At 36.4% G+C, this 27,250-nt stretch overlaps 1 protein-coding gene across 1 annotated transcript; it reads right to left on the reverse strand.

Moving 5' to 3' along the window:
* Positions 1–1,759: 1,759 nt before the first annotated feature.
* FAM102B (family with sequence similarity 102, member B) lies at positions 1,760–27,184 on the reverse strand. The gene is made up of 12 exons (XM_009699643.1): positions 27,049–27,184; positions 25,797–25,848; positions 12,495–12,615; positions 11,866–11,895; positions 11,240–11,356; positions 9,982–10,028; positions 5,869–5,975; positions 4,815–4,910; positions 4,082–4,268; positions 3,864–3,991; positions 3,398–3,467; positions 1,760–1,802 (listed from the first exon to the last, which is right to left on the reverse strand). Exons 1-12 carry the CDS (start codon positions 27,182–27,184, stop codon positions 1,760–1,762), a joined length of 1,134 nt encoding a protein of 377 aa, XP_009697945.1.
* Positions 27,185–27,250: the final 66 nt, after the last annotated feature.

Consider the following 27,250-nt stretch of genomic DNA (forward strand, 5'->3'; position numbering starts at 1 on the left):
TTAACAGCAGCTAAAATATAATCTTTGTATCAATTCTTTTACCCATTAAAACACTTCAAAGAGATTATAATTAACAGTAGGAAATAAAAGTATTTAAGTACAATAACTGAGAAATAGCTCATATTCATCATATACAATAATAGTACTCAAGCTTTAAAATCTGAAATTTCCTTAAAAAACACAAATAAAAATTAGTTTAATAATTCTATTATGGATTTATGGAAAACAAAACCTGCTTTTCCTCATTTAACCTATTAAATATGGCCTACTTATACTTCAATAAAAGGGTGTCAAACATCACTCTGAGCAGAATTTGAAGCATTCAGAGCTTTCAAAAATGGCCACGCTATTTGTATTTTTATTTAATCCAAGCTTACTGATAAACAACACAACTAATCTTAACAAGATAAGGTCATTTGCAGTTTACAGTTAAATACAGCAGAGCCAAGCCTGAATTAGAACTGTGTCACCTAACACATCCCTTTAAAAATTGATTCTTTCATAATGCTCAATGAAAATTTTAAGAGATCTTTCATCTTTCTTGCCCGTCAGGCAAATCCCTATTTGTGCAAATTTAAATACAGTACATTGACCTTAATGTAACAGTGGACAGATAGTGAAGGAAGAAGTGTTCAACAAGTATGTTGCACAGTAAGACTTTTTCAGAGTGCAGAGTAGGTCTACAATAAAGTGCTTCTCTTATAAGTTATATTGATGATAGTATAGACATTTACCTAGTTTTAAAGCTTAAATTGCTTAGTAAATAGTTTAATCTCCTTGTACCTCCCCAATCCCACAAGGCACATTCAAAACACAAGCAAAGCAGTAACTGACTGTGAAGGATTAAGTTACAATAAAAAGTTCTACATGGTAGTAAACTACTGACTAGGTTTGTAAACAGTACCATCCCATTGAATCTCAAGGTTCAGGCATTATTGAAGTGAGTTTCTGTGGAAGCAGCTTTTGAACTCCAGATTTAACAATCAAGCTGGCTTTCTTGATAATATGCTACTGTGCCTTAGTTTTTTGATGTGGAATCCCACTTTTGTCACTTGCATGAAAACATGTCACATTTGACGCATTTAAGCTTCTAGACTTCATTTGCAGTTAACAGAACTGATTACTGGCTGGTTTAGATCTATTTATTTATTTATTTAAATGCAGGTGAAGTTCACCTCTACTGTTCAACCTTACAATGAAGTTATGCTCAGTACTCTTAAAAGAAGGGTTTGGTTATGTTAAACGTAGCTGGTCTGTTTTGTGGAGGCCTTAATTTTGACTTGATAATAATTTTGACTTGATAGAAATAATTAGCTTCTGCAAGACTAAAATTGCAGGTAGGATCAAATTGAGTATTAACTTCTTCAGGTTCATTTAAGACCAACTTTCAGAAGCTTCTTTATAAAAGAAGTTACAAACAAAGTACATCACCACAAGTGATCTCCTGTATAAAATACTGAAATGGGACTAACTTCATCATGCTTCTGAAAATGTTTCACACAACTTAAAAAGCAAGTAATTCCACTAACATCAGGTAGAGCTTACAAAAACGGTCCAACTGTTTGCACAATTTATACATAGCTAAACATTGCCTTCATACCACAGAAGAAACTCTATGAGCAAAAGGCATTCTATGACTTAAAAAAAAAAATAATCACATTGAGTTCATTTTGGCTTTCATAGCTCTTGCAATGGAGCAAACAAAAACAGAAGCATCAATGCCAGAGCACCAAATTTTCCTCTTGTTTGTCATTCTAGTCTAGCGTTTTATCACCACTTGCTCATATGCTCCAGATCCTGCTCTGAAAGAAAGTTTGAAAGAAGTTAGTTCAATTCCAATTTAAATGGAAGCTAAACAGCACGTATCATAGATCAGCAAGTTTACTCTTTAAAAAAAATCCAAACAACCAACACCCTTGCCCCAAAAAATGCAACAAAAAACCCCAACCATACAGCTAGTACCAAAACAGCTAAATGTGAAGGGTAGAAAGCATGCATAATTACCATGCCACTGAGTAACCTACAGTTTAATGCATTAAAGTGTTTTGTGTTATACTACAGTCAAAATGAAGAATGATAAATAACGTTATTGAAAAAGAGGTTACTGTTGGACTTCTCTGTAGATCCTTAAACATTACTTTTTGGGTACCACTCCCACCCAGCTATATCATATGCAGCTAATACTTTTTATATATATTTATACATAAACAGATAAATGTATCTAAAAAACCAGTGATAGTCATTTTATGTTAAGATACAAGAAAAACATCTTTTGTTCATGCTGAATTGTAAACAAAACAGTCTCATCCCCCACATGACAGAGCATAGTGGGTTGTTTTACATGGCAAATTGCAGTACGATGTAAAAAATTAATAGGGCAAGTTCTGCCTTAGTATAATATTCTGCCTGGACTGTTCTGGCAACAGAATTAGGACAGATCTCTGGATGCTACTGTGGTGTGCTCTGTAACCATACATGTTATCCTAGACAAATTAGTGTGCCTAGTTTGCAAATAAGCCAATTAATTCTCTTTTAACCATCAGTATTGCTTGCTTATGTAAAATGTGTCGATTTTATAACTTTCAAAACATTATCAGCTGCCTTTATACCTAATTCCAGATGTACTTGCTGAAATACTGATGCTATGCTAATTTCTTGAGAAAGAAAAATCTTGAGAGTTACACTGGACTGCAGAATCATGGTATTAGAGCATATTCTTACCTGTTTTTAATGATTTCTCATCTGAGAAGACTAATACATTCAGGTCAAGTCATGTATCAGAGTATTTGAAGAGGGTTTAGAGAAGAAAAAATATCTCTGGTTTTAAAACAACTACAAGAAGATAATCTGAAGGAGATTATCAAAGGAGAGAGTTTAGGGCTAGTTTCAAATAATTGAAAGATGAACAAGCCATTGAAACAGGAATAGCGTAGCATATGGAAACAGAAGGAGGTGTGAGCAAAACTAAAGTGAAGAAAATTAGTCTTGTTATCAGGAAGACATAAAAGTTTAATACTGTCAAGGTAGATGTGTAAAACAGTTAAGACTTTCTTCCAGCTCCAGAGAGTAATGTAGTAAGTCTATAGAGCTAGTATTTCAAACTTGTGCCCGTTTCCTGTGTCCATACTGAAACGTTGCTCATATCTGAAAACTGGAACCGAGACTCTTCAGAATCTCTGAAAGTTACAATTCTAATGTATCTGGCTGATACATCAGTTCTATTTTGGAACTAGCCTACGTGTTTTGTTTTAAAACCCAACAATCTAGTTCTTTTGGTGATTTTAAATGATACCGAATAGAAAGATGCAAAGATCAAGAATGTATATACAGAATAATTGCTGTATAAGATGCATTTTTATTTAGTATTATCTATGGATTAGTTGTTCAGGCTACATACCTATTAGGTAGATGATGGCTTCCAAAAGAAGTGCTTCCACCAGGACCCACAAATAATCTTAAACCTTCTTCTAAAAAGCAAGGGAATTAACATATGTTAGCTTCCTTTAATGTTGCCCTAGCTAAAACTAAGTCATTTTAAATCTATCAGTTTTGTAACTGATACTTTCAGATGCAAATGTTTTAAGTAGTGAAGAACCAAACTTCACATGGTATAGGTTGGAGGAACTACCTTCATCATAGATTTGCCCCTGCTCTTTTCAGGCCTAAAGTAATTCTCTGGGAAAGTTACCCAACTCATGCAAGGGTCTTTTCAACTTCTGGGAGACAGGATGAAGCAGAAAATGTAGTGATCCATATGCACAGTCCTTATGATTACAAGCAACAGGGGCTATGAAGAGAGTGGATTTTCCTAAGACCTGTAATGTGCATCAATTTTCCCTAAGCTTCCTTACTTATCTCCATACCTTCTGCACTTGAGTCTAAACTGAAGTCTTGACTCTGGAGTATTTTTTCAACTATATCATCAGCATCAACTCTGGTAGCATCAACCCTCTTCAGCTGTGACTCCACAGAGTCTTGCTTTACAGGATGTCTGCAAAAATAAATATATTTAGAGCTTTTAGAAGTGATATAGTAAATTATGTTTTATTTCTGCTGGATAAGGCTTTCAAGTTAAGTGTACCTGCAGAGTTTTTCTGATGGTGCATCTTTAACAGATGTATCAATATTAGCTTCAGTTACTTTTGGCGCAGTCTCTTCACATGGCTCTAGAATACTTCCAATTCCTGTTGAGGTGCTACCCACCGAGGTGTTTCTCCTGTGGCAGAGTTCAGACAGACTGGATGATCTAGAGTGACATGTGCTATATCCTGTTGGGAGAGTGCAGGAGAGCCAGGTTAGGTATGTTCTTCACGGCCAAGGTCATTACTTATATTTTACCATCCTGAAAGCAGAATTCGTGTTTTGTCTTCTTACAGGCTTCAAAAGCCTCATGAATGTATGTGCATACACCAACTATGCAATTCACTTTGGATTTTGTATTCTAGCACATGCCGTTTTGGTTTTGTTCTAAATAACCTTTGCTTCCTAACTAATAATGACTTGGTGTCATAACTTCCCCTTCGGCTTTTAGAGCTAAGTCTCCATTTGCAAGTTATTTGTTTTTACACATGGAAGAGAGAAAAATCTCTTTCAGATATGTTAGTTGGACAGAACTAAGGGAAAAAGCTGTCTCACATCTGAACAGATAATTCATTGTGCTTTTAAGAGGAAACACACCTGAAACTCCTAGGAAACTCCTAGGAAAAAGCTTTCAACTTCAAACCATTTTTTTAAACATATACTTATTTTCTACAGTCTGAAACTGTGAAAATAAACAAACCCCAACAATTCATAACAAAATTGTTAACAGTTACCTGACAGTTTTGACTGCTGACTTGCATAGCTTGATGTTCTGGAATGTCCACATGCACCGAGTTCGTCTGGGACTGAGGCACTCTTTGCTGAGACATCTGCAACATGTGCAAGTCAGATACTGTTGCTAGAGCTGGCTTTATTACTTTGCCTGTAATCTTGATTAGACTCAAATGTCAGATTGTATGAGGGACTTGACACTGGTTTTCTACAAACGCTTTGGAGATTCAAGTGCTGCAAAAATACTGTGTATGTTAACAAATATGCAGTTCTTAAAAAAAAAAAATCATAATACGATTCTGTCACGAGTAAAACAGAGTACCATTGGGTTAGAAAGATTTCTATGAAATGTAGTTTTAGACTTGTCTGCACTGTTGACATTAAAGACATTACCATACTTTCTATAGTACCATAGTAGAATGGTGTGATAGGTGTTTTCCGGCTGAAAAAGTAAATGTGGTTAATATAACTTCATCTGTGTTTAAGGTGGAAACTAATAAGCTACGTAAGAACCTGAAGCTTTTAAAAAAAACATCCAACCAACCAAAAAAAATAAAAAAACCCCACCAACCCCTCCCATTTCAACCTGTAATAAACTGGTTTAATAGTATTTTTTTTCTAATAGTCTAAATTTCAGAGTAATTACTTCAATTTTAAACAATACTTAGACATTTTACCACTCAAAATTTACTCAGTTATGCATATCCCTGTGATTCATAAGTTGAAAATCAAGGGCCAAATTAAATAAATGTTCAGTCAAAATAAAAATCCAAAGCAAATCGATAAATGTGTCACAGAAAATGAAATATTTTAAATGTTAAAAAGGCAGGCTATCAGTCCAATTTCTGTTCTTTCTTTCCACTAAATAAAGTGTTATAGAAGTAAAAAAGAGATTCCACTGATGTTATCTAGGAGAGTGTGTCTCAACAAATGACCAAAGAAGGTCCCTTTGTGTGCCAACTATCAGCATCCCTTTAAGATTTGAAGTCTTTTGTACATCTTCTTGAAGCTATGAAGCGAGTTATAAAAGAATTAAATAAGAGCATTATTTTATACCTGCTATGCCCAGATGTACTACTTTTAAGTTTTCTCCACCTTTCCTGTCTTCATGCAAAGATTCTGATTCTCCGGCAATTGCTATAGACATTGCTGTGGAAGGAGGCCTGTAAGAGAAACGTGGTTAAGATTTGCTGTAGTTTTGCTGTAATCCCTCCAAATTGATCAGCACAGATTTTTCTTTTCAAGTAAACTGGTGTAATTCATACTGTGCTTCAAGTTAATAGGCTTGTAACTTTTTTCTGAAAACATGCTGCCTAGCCCCTGGTTAAAAGGAAAAAAAAAAAAAAGCTTTAAAAGCTCCTGCTATTGAGCTTAAGGACATTTTACAGAATTCATCTGCTCAGTCCTCAGTCCTTTAGGCTTCTTGGGATCCTTGGAAAGGCTTTTCCTTTTTTGATGATTGGTAGAGTGATATGTGTTTATTTTGAAGTTCTTAATTATTTTAAGTGTATGAATCACAGGATAATTTATGTGCTAATAATATATATAATTCAGTACTTCATGGAATACATGACAAGATGGCAAGTTAAAAAAAAAAACAAACCCCCAAAAAACCTCACACAACAACAGTTGGCCTACTTGGCTTGTGCACTGTGATGTACTCCTGGCTTTGTTTCATCTCGGTTACAGTACATGAGAAGATTCTGGGCTGATAACCCTCCCACTCCTAACAAAGGGGCCTATATTACCATCATGTATGACATAATTTAAATTTGGTTCAATTTTAAAAAAACTTTTAATAAAGCTTAAATGCTTGTTTCAGTTTATACCAGGACCCAAAGAGATATTTTATTCAAATGAATAAGCCTCTATGTTTGTGTTTTGCTAGTGCAAAAGAAACTAATTAGAAAATGACAAAGTGAAAGTAATCTTCTCTTGCAAACAAATACAACTAAAAATACATTTCAAGATGTTACCTACAGTGTTTTTAATGCTTTATTATTTTTGACTTTGGGAACAGACTGTTGGTCTGCATATAAATGGATATTTGTTGACATTTTTAGATTTGACATTTAGTAAGTTAGTCACTGTCTTTATGTACAGTAACATATCTCCTCTTATGTTACACTTGAAAGTAAAGAGAGAGAAAGAGAAAAAGCACTTGTAGAAATACAATGCTTGTGTGACTTAAGTGCCTAACATGCTTTTGAAAGCAAGAACTGAATGTTTTCAGGGATGTCAGCCCAGATCAAACATCAAGCCTTCTAGGCTTCTTCATAAAATATGTAGCTGATTCCAGATTGTGAAATTGTTTTAAGGTTTATTTTTCCTTCTGTGAAGGACATCTGGATTAGATAATTTTTTTGTTCTGTTTGTGTTGAAAGTATACAGTCCAGGAAATGGTTATATCATCAATTTGGAAGAAAATGCCAAGTCTGAATAATTTCAGTTAGAGATTTTTTTCCTAGGGACCCAGAAAACTATTTAGATACTAATTTCAACTCCTGTAGTACAGTACAGTAAAGAACAGAAATACATGGTTTTATTAGTATACAAGACTAATAATTAGTTAGTTGCCTTTGAGAAATAGTTTATCAGTACCAGTGATGTATTTGTTAATAGGTCTGACTCAAAAGTAAATTGAGAGGTGCTAAATAACTAGGGATACAGAAAACCTTTGCCTGATCAAATACATTCAGGTGATACCCTCTTGACTATTTATTCAGTAAACAGAAGATGAGATTTTACAGTGTTCTATTCTTATTATTGAAGGTTAGAAGAAGAGAGGAGAAAAGGCCTTCAGTGGGGCAAGGGGATGTTGAAGAGTTCCTGTGGTGAACCACCTGAGCTAAACTGGTGCAGGCAGCATTCTCGGATCTTCTTGCGAAAAATGGTAAGGATACAGCCACAGCAGTAATGCACAAAGTCTCTAGTTGCTACAGAAAACAGTTCTCAATTGTCCTAACTACACCAGAACCACCTCAAACCTGCTAAAACCTACAAATCATAAGTTACTTCATACTTGTACCTGAGACTGAGTTAGGAGATCAATGCTGCTTTTCTTGGAGCTGCAGCCTCATTTCACTTTAAACACAGTCTTTTTTACTCAATGAAGACTTCAGCATATGTTTACTGCTACAGATTAAGCCTGTATGAGAGTATTATCCTTCATCCTTGGATTATTCAGAGGGACACTGATTGCCTACATTAATCTGACAAAAAATGAGTTTAAATTCAGTTTATGAGAGTATTTTGAATAAAATAACTAACCCGTACTGAAGTAACACTGTTCTAGTGTAGCAGTTTGTAAGTAAGCAGTATATATTTACAATGGAAGATATCTGTGATCTGACATAAGGTCTGAAAGTATAAATGAAAGTTGAGAACCTACACAAAAAGTGGAGATTGATGTAACAAGGGTGAAGCTAGTAATTTTTTCCAGATTGTTTTCCTTAAGCTAATTTTTTCTTTTCAAGTTATATGTAATACTTGGAACTCTGGCTTAGATTGTTTTTGAAAGGGCTAACATGAGAACAAGCATGTTGTCTCAGACCAAAGGTCTGTCTAGCCTTGCATCCTGTTTCTGTCAGCAGCAGACAACAGATACTGAGAGAGTATGGCACACATAGTAGTGTTATCTCAAGAGTATTCTTCCAGCATCTCCTTATCTGTAAGTTAGGTATTTCTTGAGCCTCATATGATGTTTTATACTTAATAGCCCTCAATAATTCTTCATTTGGGAATTTGTCTTAATTATTCCTTGACCTTTTCATATTCACAATGTGTAGTAGCAGGGAGTTCCACAGCTTAATCACATGCTGTGGGAAGAAAATACGTCCTCTCCTTTTGATTCGATCTCCTACTAGTTTCAGTATAACAATGTGGTCAATGAAGTGAACTGAAGAAAAATTTCAGTTAAACTAGAACTTAAGGGATCAAATTTATTTTGAAGGAATTATTTCATCAACCCCTCCCCCAAACATCTTGTGACAAGTAAAATACAACTAAGTTGGTTTAAACCTAATCTAGACAAAATTGCCATCTACTGTCATGTAGAATTAGAAAAGATTGACATTAAACTGAAAAGCACATACACTTAGAACAACCCAGTCTACCAGCACTCTGAATTACAGAAAAACAGTGATATTAAGAATCTTGGCAAGTATTGAGGTATTTTCTACACTGCATTCATGGAAGCAGATTCTATACATATCTCTAAGCCTATCCTTAAAGTGAATGGCTTTCAGGTTATCATAAGAGATATTTTATAATATAAATCACATGTGAGAGTTCTTCACTTCTTACTGATCAGAATAATTAAGTCATGGTTAGTAAGATAGTGGTGGTCTCTGGAAATAGGAAGCTTGCCAATTACACCATTTCAGTTTATTTATCCACTAAGCCTGGATGCCTCATAACAATATGGTTTATTAGTCTAGAAAAAACGCAACAATTTCATCTTACTCATGACTAGGTTTTCCCTAGCATGTGTGATTTTTCTGTTTTGTGATTAGTTATGGAAGCTAACACACTCTAGCAAAACTATTACATTTCCTTAACTACAGATTAAGGACAATGAGGCCAAAGGATCCTGAATATATAGCAGTGTGTTTTCTTAGCTACATCCCCTCTCAGATGTTACCTCTTGCATCTTTTACTAAATTGCATAATGTCTTTGCTAACTAAATATCTGTAAGTGCTTTCTCTTGTAACAAGTCATATCACACTTCTGTTTTGTTTTTTTTTAAATGAATCTTTTAAAATCATCTGAGACTTGTGAATAAAAGGTATAACAGCACATTTTCCAAACACAAGTATTAGTCAGATCATCCATACCAAGTATATTTAGATAAGCTTGCTGCAGGAACAGTTTCCCTTAAGTGTTTCTTTGATTATTTTTTTTTCTTAATTACAGATGTACAGGCTAGTATTCTTTGCTTGAAAATATACTAAGTATTTAACAGCAAGGAGAACTATGATACTTCTACTGGTATTTTTACCATGTTAGCCATTACCCAGCTACCATCCCATTTGTTTGTGCCTTTTTTTTTTTACTTTAAAAGATTGTTGCCAGATTGGAGAGATTTATAAACGCAACTTAGAAGTGTAATTCTGAGCATGAAATGTATGACCGAAATACTGTCCCACACGGATTTTTTATAAACTTACATTTTAAAGCATGGGTCTCCAGACATTAGTTGCATGTTGATCAAAACCTACAGATTAAGAAAACAAAACCCACTGTAAGAAAAAAAACGGAATTGGTCTGTGTTACATGGTCATGTCACTAAGTTATACTTGCCACAAATCTTACATTTAAGTAAAATAAAATTGCATAATCACATATGCAAATAAACACACTTATACAAAAAAATACATCTTTTTTTCTTAGTACACATGCAAACAACACAAAATAGCATTTAAAGTAAGAGAGTTGCACATATAAGATTCTGCAAAAGGTATATAGATCAAGAAGAATCTTAGAATCATTAATAGTTAAGATGGCTTCAAGGGAAAAAATAAATAGACAGAAAATCTAAAAGATTAATGAGCAATCAGAATATTGTTTAAAACAGTGGGTGCTGAACTATGTTCTTTGCTGAGACTATTTAGCAGACTGCTAGCATACAAGAACTGGTTGTGCTAACATCAGAGATAAAGTAAAAGCACAAAAGGTAAATAACACCATAGGACAACAATGCATTAGGAAGGCTTGTTGGCTTTGCCAAAGCCATCAATTAAAAGTTTTCTGGACAAAGTCTATGACTGTTTCGAAATCAGAAAGTGCATGCTTAAACGGCATACTCAGTAGTATGAGAAATTAAACCTAGTGTCTTGGTAGGAAAAGAATTTTTTGTAACATTCTGTATGTAATTATTTTCAGGTTTATGGAGCTTACTCAATTTTTTTAAACTCCTTGGAATAATGGGAGAGAATGGCAGGGTGGGTTTCTTGCAACAATGCTCACTGGTTGTTAAATTGGTTACTAACAAATAGAAAAGGGAAAGTTCAGGAGTCTTGGAGGTGTTGGAGCTGGCTAATACATAAGCCAATTAAGAGATTCACTCTTAGAAGGCTGCACAGGAAGTTGCCCAGTGTTAAAGATACAATTGCTACATTTATATGAATGTATCAACTTTTTAATTACTCTTCCCTATTCCATTATTCAATTCCTCTTAGAGTAAGAATACTTTTTGAAAGCTTTTCTTTTACAGCTATCCAGCTCCATTTCAAAGAGTAGGACAAATTGTATTTTGACTGCATAGATTTTAAGGATTCTCTCAAAACAACACTGATGTTTTTACTTTAAATAGTTTTCCTTCTGGAAAGAGGTTCAGCAAGTATGTTTTAAATTTCATTAAGTGCTTAATAATACCACTTAGTTCTCTGCTTTATTAGTTTAAGTATGATAAAGGAAACAAATTACTTTGAGAATGGAGTTATCCTGTCTTGTATTTTTGGTGTCATAACCTTCCAATAAACAGCGACGAGTGGTATTTCCTGATCCAGCAAACTCTGCTAGATTTAGATCTGCAAATCCCAGCTGTTAAGAGAAAATTACTAAGTTAACAGTAAGCATATTACTAAATGAAGGTACTTGCTACATGCGCAGTATTGAGTGCCACTCAACAGCAGCTTCTCTCAAATACGAGTAAGAGGATGGCCATTAAAGGGAGTGGCCCAAGGCAAAAAGCAGAAAAACTGAGTGTCAAATTCTGCACAGTTCTATTTTCAGTTAAAAATTAAAGTCTCAAGAAGGAAAAAGAACAAGGAGAGTTTTCTTTATTTTTGAAAGTAGACACATGCAGAAGGGTTTACGTTTATCAACCCTTTCAACATACGAAATTGAAAGAAAAAAACATTCTGGTGGTATAATATTATTATATACTTCTTAAACACACTGATCAAGAGTTCCAACACTGCTGTGTAACTATAATGCACATAATGAAATCATAGATATTAGAGTACTATTCTGGAATTACTTTAAAAGGGCATAAAATGACAAGAAAGAAAAGCTAATTTGCAGGCAAAATTAGATGTGTCTCAATTTACCTTTGCATATGCCTTTCCTCCTTTTAACTCCTAGAAAAAAAGACATGCCATTAAGCCATTAAAGATACTGACTGGATTTTGTGTTGGTTTTTTGAAAAGCAAATAGTAATCTTCATTTTAAAACAGCTCAACACACATTTGGTGGGCTGTACTGCTGACATTTAGAACTTAGTATTAATAATATCCTCCGTGCAGGCCAGCAGAAGACTGTCATCTTGCAGAGACGGGGAAGAGTGAGTGCCTGATGCCAACCAGAATTTGACTCTTGCAAAGTAAAGCCCAAAAGGTAGGACATGCTGCATACAAAATTCTGATACCTAGCACAGTTCAAGTCTTGTAAGTTTACTGCTGCTCGCTAGATCTATCAAGGGCTAACTTTATAAAGGCTGATGCATGATTCCTTTGCTGTCCTGCTAGAATAAGTGTTCTTTTCAATAAGAACGTTAAAAAAAATTAATTAGTCAAATGAAGGTAATTAATAAGATTACTATGAAATTTTGACTGGAAGAATACTTCATGTAGTTGCAGGTAAAATTTGCTTTATGAAGTTTATCAGACATTTAAAAATTAAATCAAAACAAGTGAAGAAAGAGCAGGGAAAAAAAGAGGAGGGAAAATGAGCTACTTACCTTCCGTACAGACACCCTGCAAATGCAAGTATCTAGAATCCCTGTTGTGGCACTGGCACTGATTTTACACATAAATAAGAACTTTTTCTTCCAGCGGACACAATTTGCCTGTACTACCTCCCTGCAAATAGAGAACATATGCCTAGTATTAGTTGCATATCCATTCAGGATCAGAAAATGCAATAGGACAGCTCAAGAACACTGGTTCCACCGTTTGTAGACTGGTCACTTCATGCAAAATCTGTTCCAAGGCCTGAATAATTATCCTTCGTTCTCCCGTTTCTGTAGCAAGACTAATAACTGTTTCAATGTGCTCAAGATACCATCTTTGACAAGTAGTTTTTCCATACAGAGAGAGGGAGCATCATACAAGCAGAACTAGGTAAATTTGAGGCCTGGAAAAGTACAAAGAAGAGGATGTACAATAGCCAGCTACAAAGTAATGCACTTCAGGCAAAGAGGAATTTTAGCTACATACTGGGAGCTTGCCATTTGAGAGCAAAATAAATCGACTAATATCTGAGTGGATTTGTTCATCACAGAAGGACTACAACCTGACAGTATGATGCAGCTGAGAAAAAAGGCAAAATGTAGGATGCTTTCAGCTATATTAATGTCATTATATAAGGCTCAAACAGAACACATTATTATGTTTGGGTAACTCTGGTTGAGCAAGGACAGACTCCAAAATGAAGAAGTACAGGGAGGACAACTAGAAAACTTCTGTATCTTATAAGAAGAAATCACATGTAATAAAAATACACTAGTGATTCAAACACTTTAGAGACCAAATAAATTTAAGTCAAATGAAAAGTGACTAGGACCAAAATAAGGCAAAATCAAATACCCATTTAAAACTGAAAATTACAAAGTGTCAAACCACAGAGCAAGTTTCTAGAACAGCCTTCAAATAAGAGAAGCAGGAGCAAAAAAATCTTACTGTATTTAAAGACAAGGTTGGCCAGTTTGTCAATAACAGGGGACATAAGGACTATGATTCTGAGAGACCTGCCTCAATGATCAAAAGCTCTTTTCTAGTCCCGCATTTCTAAACTGAGAAGTCGGAACTGTGGAGAAACCGTGATAATTTCTTCTACCACTCTAATCATTCAGGTACAGTCTCCACATGTTAAAGCAGCATTTGTCCTTCTCTTTCTCTTTCATTTTTCTAATACATCCATTCCTATGTTTTATATTAACTTCTTACAGCAGCTTATTATTGAAGATCCAGTTTGACATCTTTAACGGAGGTAGAATTCTATGGTTCCACATAAGCTGGAGTCAGAGTTTATCACACCTAAGGAGAAATGATGAATCGCAAGGCTCACACAAAGCTCTGATTTGCTGTGCTGGTGAGACTGTCAGCTACAGCGCTCACTGGCACCGTGACTTCCTAAGGTAGGAATAAACTAGCCTGCCTAAAATGAGTCAGTGTAATGACCACAACAGACTAACAGCTTCTGATGATACAACACTGAGTCATATTCAAGCGTGTGACCTAAAAGGAACAGTCTTTGTACACCACAATCTACCTTTTATCTGTTATGTTTTACATTGTAAACTTCCCTGTGCTTTAGAAAAAAATCCCAAACTGCCAAGATACAAGTTCTTTAAATCCAAAGTAGAACCAGAATTCAAAAAAGGAAAATTACAAATAGTTACATCCTCTACTGGAAACAGGCTCAGGCAAGAAGTCATCAAGTAAAATACCACCTTAAAGGGATATTTGATAACTGCTAACATTTGTTGCACTTAGAAGGCCTAGGAATAACTTTTGTAGCACTTATGTGATAGTTCCTCTACCCTCAGGTAAAGAAAATAGTCAACAAGATGTCCACTATCAAGCAGAACACAGCTATCCAAGTGCATGGGTATCTGGGGTCTGCATATTTGCAGGTTTCATACGCTGTGCTTAAAGATAATGCAACTCCTGAGAACACTGTTTTTCTGCAGATGACAGTGGTCCAGCCTTACTCAAAGTAACTTAGAAATGAAATCTCCAGAATTGATTTTCTTTAAGTTCTTTTTTTTTTTCCTAAGTAACATTTTGAGCTTATCCTAAAAATGAATAAATAAAAGGCCCTCTTCTCTCTTAAAAACACCACCACATCAAAGACACTTTTACCACAAGCAGGGAAAAAGGAGGAAAACCTTTTTCATGAGCTGTCTAGCTACAAATTTTTGCTTTAGATAGAGAAGGGGTATTTATCTTACTGTCTTAATTCATTAAATTCACTGTAGTCCTCTGATCCTTCTGTCAACAGTTCTATCAGAATAGATTGAGAATGCTAGAAACTTATGAAACCATACCAATATCCTCTTGTGAGCACCAGGAGCAACAGGCCTCCATTGATACTGAAAGACAATAGACTTTCTTATGGCCTCAACCCTGCTGGTAGTTACCCTAACTTTTCAGAGCTTGTTAGACTAAAAAGACTGAGCGGGAAGGTGGACTTGAATGCAGATTAACCAAACGATATGGTTGGTCAAGATTTTCTTTCACTAAAACCATCACATTTTGGCACAATGGTAGTATTCTTCCCCCAAAAAAACCCAAACACATAGACGCAAAAAATCCTAGAATCAGGTTTTATGTCTAGTTTCAGCACAGAGTAAGAATCTTAATTTTAACACACCACGATAATTAAAAAAACTCTACAATAAGAGGATAATTAAAAAAGCTGTTCCCTTAACAAAGTGATTGTTGTAGCTGTCTGTCTGTTTTACTAATTTAAAAAAAAATTACTGAAATTGAATCTTACCAGAAATATCTAATCAAAACTAAAATGCATGCAATTATACAAACCTTTATTAAGTTTCAAAAAGCAAGAATTCTTAACAATCCTTTGACTTAACCTCCTCCTGCATTCAATCTCTAGTTTCAGATCAAGGCATATCAGCTATGGCCATAAAGCCACAGGGAACCTGCATTTGCACATTACTATGCATCCAATAATATCTGCAAAACAATTCCAGCCTCGAGCTTCCTTTTGAAAACTAGAAGCAATGTTGATTTTCTGCTATTCATTATAAGGCTATAAAACAACGCTACAAGACTGAAAGTGTTCACTTGTCATCCATAAAGGTCAGAAAATCCCTTCTCATAGCATCTGTTCATCATACAAGTAGGACAGTTATCACTGGTACCAGGGAACCACTGGGACTACCAATAAGAGAATAAGTTTTCCTCCTATCCATCATTTTGCTAAGTTCCTGTAGTGTTTTCTACATCCGTAATATTTCCAGTTATTAAGTAATAATACTTTTTCCTACAAAAAATGTTTCTGTAAACTCATAAGGTCAAAATAATGTGCCAAAAATCTTTGTACAACTCAGTATTATGGTTCAGGTTATATTTCTGCTTCTCAGGACAGCTTTCTACTTCTATAGCAAACTACAGTCAAAACAGCTTTACGCTGGCAGTTATATACTATTCCAGACATCACTAACATTACAGTAAAAGATAATTTAGTGAAAATTAAATGTATTTTTGCCTGTAAATACAAGATAAATGTAAGTAACATCTGCTTGAGAAATGTGTCTTTAAAACCTTTAAGGATTTTGAATTTATTTCAACATACCAATACTGCTATATGTATATCACTACTCAAGCAAAGAAGGTAGCACAAAAACACTACGCTTTTGGAAGACTCAATCCACTCATATCACAGGTCAGGATTTATTCAGGCAAATAATTTAATAAACATTAAATAGGATGATCAGGTTTTTAAGTTCTCTTACAAACAAGAAAGTAAAAGTTACAGTAAAAAGGCCTCAGTTATAGATACTGATAAAAATAAAATCAAGTAAAACCAGAAATACTCCTTCCTCCTCACAAGGACGTATCATTAGTTTCTTTCACTGGCACATTGTTTTAAAAAACAAGATATTTGAAACATTTCTACACAAGCTGCAAAAAAACCCCAACCAACTGCTCCCCTCCCCCCGAACAGTTCTTCTAATTCCATTATATAAACTAAAATCTGACATATTTTAATGAAGGTAATTTTTGTGTAAAGAAAAGCACCAGCATGTTATTCACCTCATGCTGAAAAAAACAGCAACTAATCAGAACATTTAACTTTAAACAGTAATATCTAAGTTATCAGATTCTTAGTTCAAATGCAATGCCTTCAGAAAATAAACAGTTATATTGATTGGTTACTATGGAAATGAACCCAGATAACTTCTTGGCAACTGTGCCTATGCTACAGGGCATGCTGGAGAAAGCTTTCCATTATGAGTCAGTTTCCTATGAGCCTCACAGTCACTTTACAACACGCAAAGCAAAAACAGTTGTTTTATGAATCAAAATATATCTTAGTTACTAAGATGCATTCAAATACACACTAAGTTGTAGTGCTTTGGTGTAACTTCATGAGTGCTGTCAGTAATACCTAACCAAGAATAAATATAATACATATTTTAAGATAAATTGATTCCAAAGTATAGATTAAGTTACTATCAGTTTAACAAATTATTTTTTCTTCAGAGAGACAATTTCACATTGACTACATTTCAAATGCAAGATTTCAGCTGTAGACAAGTCTTTTTCTGTATGTATTTTATGTACTGTACACAATTGCCATTTAGAATGGTGAATAAAAACAAAAGAGAAAATCAACAAGAAAACTAACACAAAAGAAACAACAAATCGTAATCCAGTCAACTCGTCATGCTAGTTTATTAACAAGTGATGGGCTCTTTTTTTCTTTTTAAGTGTCTATTACCAGCAGATTGTTTGTTCATTTCCACAGGAATAAAGGATAGGAATAATGGCTTGTTTCAGTAAATAGCTACAAATGCAAAAATAAATCACTTAAGGACGTTAAGTGTCATGGGAAAAATCCCTTCTTGCCAAATGGAAAAACCTTAGCAGGAGAGGCTTAGAAATAAAGAAGCCAAAACTCCTTGTGGACATTTACCAAAATACTGTATTCCATTAATTAGAAAACTCTTTATTCAAATTTTTATCTGAATTATTCTAGACAGTCAATTGTAACATTTAGCCACATGGGGATGATTATGTTAAATGGATTGTTTTTCTAGTGCAGTTATTTTAGAATCATTGGTCACCAAAGAAACAAAAAATTAGGAGTATTTGTTTTCAGTTTTAAGATGCCATTCAGTCTTTATATCAGAATACTTCCACATGAAACTACTTCTAGAAATACTTTTGGAAGCAATTGGGTCAGTACGCTTCTTTATGTTAAGGAAAGGAGTTTTTGCTTAGACATCCTACAGCTTTTGGACAGAACATGAGTTACCTACTCACTATAAATACCTTGAAAAAACCAGCATTTTCACTCCATGAGGTAAATGGTAATATTATTGTTATAATTATTATTTTTTAAAGCTGGTAGTTTGATGGGAAGGTTGCTTTGGACTTCCAAGAATTGTTGAGGCCAGGTTCTTAGAGTCCAAAGTACAGTCAATAAAATGCCTTTTGAAGAGTTATCCCTAAGTGAGTGCAACTTTTCCAACATTGCCTAAATTTTGCTTGCTTCTTTTAGGGGAAAATATATCATGTTGATGAGACAGCCTGAGCGAAGAGAGGCTGCTGCAGCTCCACTCCCCAGATCCAACCAGTAGTGAGGCTAAAGATGTATTCCTGGTAAGCACCCCACACACCACACGTGCACAGCTGCCCACACAGATCACAGACAAGCAGAGCACTTGCAGAGACAGCCAGCACCAACAGCCTCATCCCACTCCCCTCTGGCTGAACAGGACAGAGGTCTGCTAGCAAGGCCCGTATATATATGTGGCTCCCAGGCTACATCACCTGCTCAACAGCTACTCCAGCCTGATCCCTGATAGCATTTACATACTCACACACCTGCACTTGGTCCAGGTGCTGGCACCATGGGCACACAGCTCTCTGACTCCTGGTCCCACCCCAGCAGCTGGCACTTGGTTTCACTCATCTAGCCTCGCCAGTTGCTGGCACCCAGGCACATGGGTGTTCTGGCCCACGATCCCAGACCAGTTGCTGGCACCAAGACTCTCACGCGCTTCACTTGCTGGCACAACGGACACACAGACCTCTGTGACCCACAGTCCCGTAGCTGGCACTGAAGTCCACTCACTCAGGTCTCTCCTGTTGCTGGCGCCACAGACACCCGGGCCCTCTGACACAGTCTTGACTTCGGTTGCTGGCACTCAGGCCTCCCCCAGCCACACTGAACAGTCGTTCACCCAGGAATGAGTTAGAATGTAGTTTAATATGAAGATACAATAAGCTGCACTGATCAGAAATAGGGCATGGCCAGACAAACATACCAACCAGCAATCTATTTATACCTAACTGGCCATTTTATCTCCTTACCTCTCCCTTTTCCCCACACTTGTTCCTCCCCAAATCACCTAAATTAATCTCTTCCTCCACCTTTAGTTCCTCTACTAAACATCCTATAATAAGCCTGTCCCCCTGCATCCCATAACCTGTCTCATAGCACTGTGCAGCAACTCCTCTCAGTCCAAAAGGTGCTTTAGCTTTAGCTCAACATGATGGATTTCCTGCCTGGACAACAGGGCTGAGGCTTTCCTGGGACAGCCCTGGGAGGGGCCCAGACAGGATGTCCCCTTGTCCAAGTCCATAATTTCAGTTCCCCACCTGCCTCTGTGTCCCTGCATTGTCCAGATGGGCCTTTGATGGGCTGATGGATTCTGTGACAGGCCTGGGAATAGCTGGGGCAGGGTGTTATTTTAGCTCCTCCACTCTACCCTGCTTTTGTTTCCTATGCTCATTTGTGGGTGTGCATATGAACTTTTGTCACCTGATCTAACAACTTCCTTTGATCAGCCCTTGGCTGGATAAACTTTATACAGTTGATTAGCTCTGATCCCACCTTGTGTATCTCCATGTTGAAAGCATTCAGAAAACAACCATGACACCTCAAACACAAAATTTCAGTGTTCCTGTAAAAAAAAATTTAAACAATTTTATATATATATATATATATATACACACTTTATTATGTATATAAAACCAAACATCTTTCTTCTGCAGAATGCCAGAGCACATAACAAAGAATGCCAATGTCATGATCCCACCTTACAGAGACAAGAATTAAGTTCTGATACAAATACAGTATTTAGTAGACTGGAGTAACAGAGTTATTTTTAGTGTAGGAAATAATCTTTTAAAATGGGAACAACATCCCATTCTTCTAGATATTTCTGCATATGAACTTTTGTCACCTGATCTAACAACTTCCTTTGATCAGCCCTTGGCTGGATAAACTTTATACAGTTGATTAGCTCTGATCCCACCTTACAGAGACAAGAATTAAGGCACTAGCCCATAATCTAACAGTTTATCAGCCACACTTTCAGTGCCCTCAGTGGTTCAGGTACTTTACAGCAAGATTTGACCTTTCCTAGGCTATCTTTAACATTAGGAAGGTATTGTTGGATATAGAGTTTACATTTATACTATGGAACACATAATGGTTTGGCATGCAAGAGAACACTCTCTTGCACCTCTTATACCCTAAATCTACTTCCATTTAAAATTTGTGCAGTCTCAGTTGAGGGAAAGATATAGGTATAGAGTAATAGAGTGGCTGTCTCATCAGTCCACTTTCAAGCAAAACACTGTGCACTACCACTCAGTCTCCCAGGATCTGCCAAGTAGCTCGGTATTTGTAAAGCACTAAGAACCTCAAAAGAAAACTACTCATATTACACTATTTTAGTCTTTTCGTTTGGTTTAGATCCACACAGCTGAAGTGTCAAACAAGATGGTTTACTCATGTATTTTTTTTAATATCTCTACTGTACACACAAACAAAAATATAAACAAGATCACCCAACAGGAGATCCTTCACTTTCAAATGAAACTAAAATCCTTACTGCTAAGTTGATAATGGAAGTAAAACCAAACACAAATAGACAAATAGGAAATTAACACAGGTATTTTAAAGCAAATAAAAAGAGATCTAGCACCAGCACCAGTTTTATTCAAATGTATTCTATGCATCTAATACATGTAACTTAATACACATAACATACATGCTGCCCATGCATGTACCAATTCCAAATTCATCATCTTTAAAGAACATTGAGCTACAAAGGAGCAAAAAAACATTCAACTTTTCAAATAGCAAGCTATACTTTAAACAGATTGCTAGATTTAGTCTTCATATATGAAAGATGCATCTCTTGAAGTTAGAGCTCAGAGCATGATGTCCAAAGTATACACTGTAGTAATAAACTTATGCAAAGCTTCAATTTATTTCTTATATTCAGGAAGAAATACAGTTTACTTTTCCTTTAACATTCTGTGTTTCCTCCATGCCTGAGGCATATAAGACGACACATTCTTTCCAACAAAAACATTTATTCCTAAGCATTGCAAAAACACTGAACAAAACCAGTCATTTACAAACAGAGCTTCAATGTTTCACAAATTTCAGCACTAAGCAAACCAGCAAACAGCTGGCTCTGCAGGAAGAGCTCCACAGGTTTACAGTGCACAACTCCCCAGTTAATTTGCTGTTAGTACGCACAAAACTAACAAAGCAATCATTTTCTATTCCACTCATAATAAACAGGATAAAACTTTAACTAGCAACATTTCATGTCAAGTATTTCTTATAAAATACATATAAACTGATCATCCCATGGAAACAGAGCCACTTGGGAATACTTTTACTTAGGGAAAACTGCTGGTTACAGGCAAATGCAGAGACCTAAAAGAGAGTTAGCACTGTGAAGGGCAAACTGCATTAGCAAGGCTGTAGCCAGCAGTTCAAAGGAAGTGATTATTCCCTCTGTTGAACATTTGTGAGGCTCTGTCTGCAGCACTGCGTCCATTTTTGGGGCCCTCTCAGTAGAAGACACTGAAAAACTGAAGCAAGTCCAGTGGGTGTGAGATGAGGGTCTGGAGTCAGGGATGAGGGGGATGAAGCACCTGATGCCAGAGAAGTTGAGAACATGGGATTTTTACAATCTGAAGAAGAGGTGAAGGAAGATCTAATTGCTATCTTCAGCCATCTCTATTGAGTTAGAAGATAGAGCCAAATGTTTCTTAGTGGGGAGCGGAGAAAGGAAGAGAGGCAATAACAAGAGAAATTCCAATAAAATAAGGGAAAAAAATGTTCACAATAAAAGTGGTGAAGCAGACGAGCAGGTTGTCTACAAAGACTGGAATCCCCATTCTTACAGATTTTCTAAAGTTGTCAGAACGAAGCTCTGAGCTTGCTGATCTAACAGAAATTAGTCTTGCTTTGCACAGGAAGTTGGACTATATGATCTCTAGCACTCCCTGTCAACCTAAATTATTCCATGAACAGAAATAGTCCTTAAAATATAAAGGCAATCAAGTGCTATGGTGCTTGCAAATAGCAAGTTTATGACAGCAAAATACTGTGCTCCATGTACTGTGCTGGGGTGGGGGGAAAAAAAAAAAAAACCAACAACATCACCAGCTCTTTTAAACCGAAGTGCCTATTCTCCTGCACAAGCCAGACACATTAAGCATAAAAGCTTTCCCCCCCGCCAGCCCCTTCCTCTTTAACTGATGCCTGCCATGCACCTTTTTTCAGGAACTTTTTCCTGAAAAGCTAGCTGTTGCTGTTATCTCTTACCAGTACTTAAGAGTAACAAAAGTCTCAGAAGAATGAGCCCTTTTCATATCTACAATAACCAGTTACATCTCATGCAAAAGGCAGTCTGTACAAACATTTTCTTATCTCCTACTGTAGCCCAAAGATGACCATCTCCAGATGTAATTTTATTTTCTTTTCTCCTTTGATTGATTCTTTGATTTTCCTCCAATCTATTTCAGACATTTGATTTCTTCAGCCCTCTTATTTCCACACTGTTACTCTTCCACCTTTATACATGAACTCTCCCACTAATATTTTAGCCTTAGTTTCTTCCCCTTCAGCCCTGTCCAGAATATCCACACCAATCCTTGTACATCACATTACCTTTCTCAAGCATATTCTCTACATCTGTTGACTAAAAGCATTTTATCGTAACTATTAATGAAAGGCTGAAGAGGTACAAAGAAAGTACATTTTAAAAAAGAAAGCTGTAATTTTCATAGAGAACTTCCCCTTCTTACCTCTTCCTCTCTACAGGGAAGGACAGGGCCTGGAAGCTGCCCAAACAGCAGTCTCTTCACAACTGAGAAAACACAGCGGACATTTGGGAATCTGAAAAGAGCAGCTACAAAATCGCAAGCCAGGATTTTTATCCCACCACCAATTTGTCTCACTGCACTTGCAAACTTACTCTGTTTCCGTGTATCGAACTGCAAATCAGGTTACAGCTGAAAAAAACTATTAGAAGTAGCATTATCCATTACCAACTCTGAAGACTGTCAACAGGATTCATACATCATGCAGGAAGATTAGAGTGATAGGGACAGCAATTCCTTGTGACAGGTATGTTTTTCTAACAAATACTTTTGTTTACAAACAGAAAGTTGTTTAAGCTGTGTTTCTATGGGGGGAAATTTTCCCTTTCAAATGCAATAGTGGCAACAAGGAAAACAATGTTTAAAAAGCAATTTGAAGAGTCCAGTGAGGCAGAAAATGTACTTGCTGCAGTCACAAAACCCAGATGTAGTTTTAGGCAGTCGAGAAGGAGGTAGCCAAGCATCACTAGAAGGAAGAAGTACTTATTATCTGGAAGACAAGAAATCAATTACTACAGAAGACAACTACATACTCTAGCCTGTATCTATTAGGAATAAGAATATATTCCATGCAAATAATGCAAGATCTCTGAGACTGCCTCTCTAAGGGCTAAAGAGTGTGCTGTACATATAAAAGAACTTCCCTGGAATCTGTTGGAGAATAAGATGTTTTGATGAAAAAGTTATAGTTCTCAGCTGCCCCTAATCTCCGTCTGTCACACAGATACCAATCATAATCGGCTTCATAGTTTTGAATGTTGTTTTATAAAAGAATGAAGAGAGCAACATCAGCAGTCTAAAGTGTCAGAAATCAGATTTCCAAGGCAGGGGAATATGACAAAACTGAAGACTGCGATCATAAGAACACACCAACCAAGATGACCTTTCCTTGAGTGGGGTGTGGGTGGAAATCAAGCTAAAAATGCAACTACCAGACCTACAGCTACTGTAGCCTAAATCTATACAGTACAGTGTTGAAAGTACACCCTCAAGAAACAAGATCTTTTACTTTCCAAACCTTCTTTGATTTCTTCATGTCCCATCTGTTCTTTTCCTGGAAATTGAGCAACAACTCAGTCTATGAGCAGTTATCTACTCTAGGGGCCCGTCCATTATTTCTTCAGCCTATTAAACTGAGGGCAGTTGGAGACAGCCTATACTTTCAATATACTTATGTCTGCATTAGACTGGGCCTTGAATAAATATGCTGAGTATTTAGTCAAGTCTATGCCTTAAAATAGTATTTTTCTGTTCAAAATATATTCATAGCCATAATTTCTGCCCTGGAATAATCTTCTGTCCCTTCATGGTGCAATAGACATTATGTGCACAATATTTTATGACCAAGCAATGTATAGATACACAGCATCCTGGAATCTGCACAAGTATCCTGTATTAATGTGTCCAATTTCAAAGAGTGGTATCTATTATTATTGGCCCAGGGAAAGACAGAAATGTAGAAAGATGCCTTTCCACATAGGAAGCCAGGCCTAAGCTAGAAAGTTTTCTAAATGAAAATGAGGTTTGCTAGCATAACACTGCATACACCCACAGTCTATTTGCTGAAAATCCACCCTTTGTTATAAAATCTAAAAATACTACTGTAAAGATCCAGAAGTCATATTAGAAAACAATTTTAAAAAGGGGCAGGCAGGAATTACACTGTATGGTTGATTGGCAGTTTACTAAAACAACCAAAACTTCCCCCCTCCCACAACTCCCTTCAAGGTTCTCCATGTTGTAGAGTCAAAGCTTATAACCTGTTCATTCTCCCTAAAATTCCAGGGTCCTGTTCTTGCACACTCAAACATTCCCCCTCCAATTAAAACACTGCTCCTACTTGGCTGTTCAATGTCCTTTGATGAAAAATATTATTTTACAGTACCAAATTACTTTTAAAAGTTGAATATTTGTCAATTAATTAAGCATTTTAGCATTATAATACAGAATTTTCTTTTTCTACAGTAAATACAAATATGCATAGGGAAGTTTCAAATAGAAGTTTCCAAATTGGAGTTCTAAAAACTACAAGCACAAAACCCCACAGTGGTGTGTAAACAATTAATATGGTTGCTATTTATACACAAACCAGATCACTATGTACTGCACTGTACACGCTGCTTTTATCTGGTCACAGAATTTCTGTACACTTCAGGCACACATCTGTGTCAGCCAGAAAAGTAGCTGGACTCTTGACAAGTCCCCAATAACATGGACCATATCTTCATAACATATTTCTTACATCTCTCTTTCTCGGTAAAGATCTGAGAAGTGAAAAAATATTTTTCAGTAGCTTAAACTTTTATCTGTCTTCTTTGTCCCACTTCAGTGTTCAGAGGGATGATGCCGGTATCACATTGCTTGCAGTATCAGGGCTTTAATCATTCATACAGTATGATCCACGCAGGGCTGAAAAGATGACTGCATTACAACTCACTACATATAGGCCTTTATTCCAATGCTGCCAGCCTGGGGTTTTTTTGACATTTGTTTCTCAAGGAATAAGCTTCAGAAAGAAAATGTTAATAATGTCAGGCTGGTTTATAGCCTGTTGATACAACTGGGGTTTTTTTTATTATTTTGGGTTTTTTGAGGGGTAGGGTTTAAGGCAAGAGGCAGCGGCATATTGGTTTGTATCAGTGCCAACTTGAGAACTTAATTCCCAATAACTTATCCCCCAAAAATTAGTTTACTAGACCTCAATCAGTAACAAAAAGAAAAGCTATTAAGAAGATACGGTCAGTTTTCCCCTGTATTATACACTATTTCAAATGAGCTCGTATATTACTTTCTGAAACACAGTGGAGTTGTTCAAATTTCTTTTATAATGCTACAAAGATCACTACTTTAAGGATACGACTGCCAGTTCACAGTGAAACTAATAAATGCATACAACTAGAAGATGATGGCCATTGAAAAAAGTTCGCAACTGACAGGTTTTGAAATGCTGCCACTCTGACTTTAACTTAATTTCTTCCTTATTTATTCAGACCTTTGCTGAATCACCACTGTGAAAATCTGTCTGTTAATTCTAAAGCCAAGAGCAAAGGCACTCCCTAAATTGGCACCGAAGGATCACTGCAGAAGAATTCTTTACCTTCCTACCAGCATACCTCAACACTTCTCAGTCTAAAAAAAACAGTTAGGCTCACAGGGACTTGGATATACCAGCATACGTTTCACTGCTGTTCTTATTTTGAAGCCCTACGCCCAGAAAAAGAAAACGGAAGAATTTCAAAGCTTGATTCCAACACAATACTTCAACACAATTTTTTACATTGTCACACTTCCACTGACACTTCCTATGTACACACACTACCTCCTTTCATGCATAGTTTACTCTAATACAGTGTTCACATTCATAAAGATATGGATATATGCTTTGAAGATTGTCATTGTAGCATCATAAACAGGCAAGGCAAAAAAGGCTAAGATCAGATAGTGTATAAAAAACATCTGCTCAGCTGAAATCAACTCCTTTAAAATAGAGATACTGTCCAGACGATGTAGGTCGGCCTGTGAAAATGACTTCAAGGCAGTAAGTGCTGCATTACGACAGTAATGGCACATTAGTGCCTAAAATCATGATTATCATCTATTACTCATGAATAAGTCACTAAAGAAAAATGCTGAAGAAAAAAGAGACATATGAAATGAGAACAGAACACTGAGTTGAAGACCCTCCAACCATACAGAAGAAAAATGAGTCTTCAATTATACATGCTAGTATAACAGAATGGTTAAATAAGGAGATTTTAGGCCAAAGTTCCATTTTTACGCTCTTTATTCTCCTTGATTAATTCTGTTTACAGAATCAAAATCAAATGATTTAGCAAGCTCTGTAACAGCAGTATTTTAATAAGAAAATAACTGAATAATCATAGATTTGTTGCTGACTTTTGTCTGCTCCCAGAATTCTATGAGACATTTTTCAGTAAATTCTTTTTATAATAACATTAAAGTAATATAATAACCCATACAACATGAACAAGTGTAATGGGAGGGGTAGTCTCCTCCTCGCCAGACCTGAAGCCACAGCACACCCTTCCTATTGACAAGGTTCTGCCTCTGCCTGACACCTGGAAAAAATTAACCCACTTGCACTCTGTTTTACCCATCGCTACGAGCGGATCACGAAGCCACCCTCACAGCAGACAACAGCTGTATTGCTGAGCTACAAAAGAAGAACGGCGGGGGGGGGAGAAAAAAGACACCTGTCTACTGCTGCACTTGCACTGCAGAATTAAACATGAGCAAAGTCCGTAATGCATATGACCTGAGCACGTACAGGAAACGAGAGAGGACTTTTCCATGGCACCGGTAACTCTCTATGTAAATAGCCACCGAACGAAACTTGGTGACCCGGTGTCCAACAGAATAAAACATTAAGGTCGCACGACTGACATCCACAGGGAACAGCTCTGACTTCAGACTCGGCGGCAAGAAATTTCTCGCCCTCCCGGTTACCGATGCCATCAGCAGGCTTTATAGCTCGAGGCGTTATGGCACAAGCGACTGGTTTCTCTAGGACAACCTTCATCCGCTCATGGATTCCTTTCTCCTGTTATTCAGTGTTTAAGAACCCCAACATTTAAAGTGTTAGGAC

The sequence above is a fragment of the Cariama cristata genome, unplaced genomic scaffold (genome assembly GCF_000690535.1).
Source record: "Cariama cristata isolate BGI_N322 unplaced genomic scaffold, ASM69053v1 scaffold22084, whole genome shotgun sequence".
Lineage (NCBI taxonomy): Eukaryota > Metazoa > Chordata > Aves > Cariamiformes > Cariamidae > Cariama > Cariama cristata.